This window comes from Trichechus manatus, unplaced genomic scaffold (assembly GCF_000243295.1).
Source record: "Trichechus manatus latirostris isolate Lorelei unplaced genomic scaffold, TriManLat1.0 scaffold00057, whole genome shotgun sequence".
In the NCBI taxonomy this organism is placed as follows: domain Eukaryota; kingdom Metazoa; phylum Chordata; class Mammalia; order Sirenia; family Trichechidae; genus Trichechus; species Trichechus manatus.
This window is the reverse complement of record NW_004443993.1, coordinates 8,335,660-8,338,313: the sequence shown is the minus strand read 5'-3', so window position 1 is coordinate 8,338,313 and position 2,654 is coordinate 8,335,660. Positions and strand designations below refer to the sequence as shown.

The window sequence follows — 2,654 nt, the reverse complement described above, 5'->3', positions numbered from 1 at the left end:
TTGGAGCCCAGAGTCTCCCACTAACTTGTGAGCTGTGTGACCTTGAGCAAGTTACTTGGCCTCTCTGTGCCTCACAGGCTTTTTGGGTTAAAGCCTAGAGAGACCTTAGAATAGGATGTGGCACATAGGAACCACTCTGGTGTTACTGTTGTGGGGTGCCACGGAGTCGATTCTGACTCATAGCAACCCCATGTGAGAGTAGAGCTGCCCCACAGGAGCTCCTAGGCTGTAATCTTTACAGGAGCGGATCGCCAGGTCTTTTCTCCTGCGGCGCTGTGGTGGTTCAAACAGCCAATGTTTTAGTTAGCAGCCGAGTGCTTAACCATTGCTTCACCAGGGCGTCCCTGGATGGTACAAACAGTTAAGCACTTGGCTGCTAACCAAAAGGTTGGTTTGAAACCACTGAGAGGTGCCTGGGAAAAAAGGCCTGGCGATCTACTTGCAAAAAAATCAGCCACTGAAAACCATATGGAGCACAGTTCTACTCTTGCACACATGGGGTCGCTAGGACGTGGGATCCACTTCACTGACTTTTTTTTTCTTATTTTTTACTCTAGCCTGGGTCACTTGCGAGACTTGAGATCACTATTTCTTCCTCACCTCTGGCCTTTGTGGTCTTCCCTGACCTCCCCTGTGGGGTCAGGGCCCCTTGAAGCCCCCATGGTGGCTCCAATGGTGCCGTGATGGAATACCCCGAGGACCTGTTCCTCTCTCCGCCCCCGCCCCGGGACGGTGAACCCCTTGAGAGCTGCGACCCGGCTGGTCGTGGTCACAGCTGTGTCCCCAGCACCTAGCGTATGGCCTGGGACCCATATAGCCTTGCTCAACTAACATTTATTGAATGTGTAAAGCCGTGGGCACTGACCCCCACCCCCAGTGAATTAAAAAAAAAACCCTGTTGCCGTCGAGTCAATTCCGACTCACAGCGACCCTCTAAGACAGAGGAGAACTGTCCCATAGGGTGTCTGACTGCCGACCTTTTGGTTAGCAGCCTTAGCTAACCGAAGGTTAGCGCCACCAGGGCTCCCCGCCGGTGAACACAGGGTTCTAAATTGTCCACGTGACCTCAGCGCCTTTGACCCAGACCCGCACAAAGGCAAGAAACGGGTAGCAAAACAGACTGGTCATTATTCCACAGCTAGAAGTTAGAAGTCGCGGTGGTCCCAGGTGAGGGCAGGGGGCCCGATCCTTGGGAGGGAGATAAGGGCTTCCGTCGGCATCGGCATCGGAGTGAGCTCTGCGCCGGTCGGGGAGCAGCTCCGGGTTCGCACAGGCCCCTCCTCCCCCGCTCTCTCGGGAGCCAGCAGGAGGAATGAGAGGGAGGCGAGGGGGGGCCCGTCCATTCGGAGGCGTCACAACAGCTCCCGCCCGCCGGCTTTGTTGACTTTGGACAGGCCTTCCCGGAACCCGGAGTCCGTCATTCTGGGAACAGACAGCGAGGGGGCAGTTCGGGAGCTGAGAGGGTGGAAGGCCCACCCCACCCCACCCCCCCTCCCTCCAGAGCGGCACCAGCACCCACAAACCCCACCCGCCCACAGAGAAGCTCCGCCCTACCTACCCGCCCCAGAGCTGCACCAACCCCGCCTACCCCACCCCCAGAGTTGCCCTGACCTATCTACTCGCCCCTAGAGCCGTCCCGACCCCACCCCCAAAGCTGCCCCAGCACCTCCCACCTGACCCCAGAGCCGCCTTGGCTCCACCCGCACCCCCCCAACCCCCAGCCCCGCCCACCTCCCTCAGAGCCGCCTCAAGCGGTTCCCCCACCCGCTTTCAGGGCCTCCCACTCACACTTGATCCATCTGCACATCCTCCTCGTCCTCCTGGGGCAGCTGCAGGTACGGGTTGTCCCCTGCCGGCTGGAACTTGTAGCCCGTGAGGACGAAGAAGGTCAGCGTGGAGCCCTCCACAAGCAGCTGGGGACCAGGGGGCAGGGCGGGGTGTCAGGTACACACACACCCGTACCCGCCCCCTAACCCTTCCCTGGGGCTCCCTGATCACCTGGTACAGCCACTGCCACTGGAAGGGCACGGCCACCTGCAGCAGGATGGCGATGATGCGTGTGAAGTAGATGTAACAGATGACCTGCGGGCAGAGGGCCACCAGACTGTGGGACGCCAGACGGTGGCACCACCCTGACCATGGGATCCCCCCAGACCGTGGCACCACCCCAACCGTGGGACCCCAGACCGTGGGACACGAGACCGTGGCAACAGCCTGACCGTGGGATCGCCTCAGACCGTGGCACCACCCCGACCGTGGGATTTCCCCCCCAGACCATGGCACCACCCCGACTGTGGGACCCCAGACTGTGGGGCTTCCCAGACCATGGGGCCTCACCAACTGTGGAACCACCCCAACCGCTGAACCTCCCAGACCATCTGGGACCTCCCCAACCATGGAACCTCCCAAACGGTGGGACCTCCCCAACCGTGGGACCTCCCCAACCGTGGAACCTCCCAGACCGTGGGAGCTCCCCGACTGTGGAGCTTCCTGGACCATGGGACCTCCTGGACCGTGGAACCTCCCAGACCGTGGCACCTCCCCGGCCGTGGGACCTCCTGGACCGTGGGACCTCCAGGACCGTGGGACCTCCCCGACCGTGGGACCTCCCGGACCGTGGGACCTCCAGGACCGTGGGACCTCCCGGACCGTGG

The 2,654-nt window shown here is 61.3% G+C and overlaps 1 protein-coding gene across 2 annotated transcripts in view; it reads right to left on the bottom strand.

The window, feature by feature from the left end:
• Window positions 1-927: 927 nt before the first annotated feature.
• Window positions 928-2,654, bottom strand: part of GPR108 (G protein-coupled receptor 108) — a 10,510-nt gene continuing 8,783 nt past the window's right edge. For both annotated transcript variants that reach the window (XM_023733261.1, XM_023733262.1), the window contains exons 16-18: window positions 1,999-2,082; window positions 1,789-1,913; window positions 928-1,422 (exon numbers count right to left, since the gene is read on the bottom strand). In XM_023733261.1, the coding sequence (XP_023589029.1) occupies window positions 1,353-1,422; window positions 1,789-1,913; window positions 1,999-2,082 (279 nt within the window). In that variant the 3' untranslated portion in view covers window positions 928-1,352. The remainder of the gene's footprint in view (window positions 1,423-1,788; window positions 1,914-1,998; window positions 2,083-2,654) is intronic.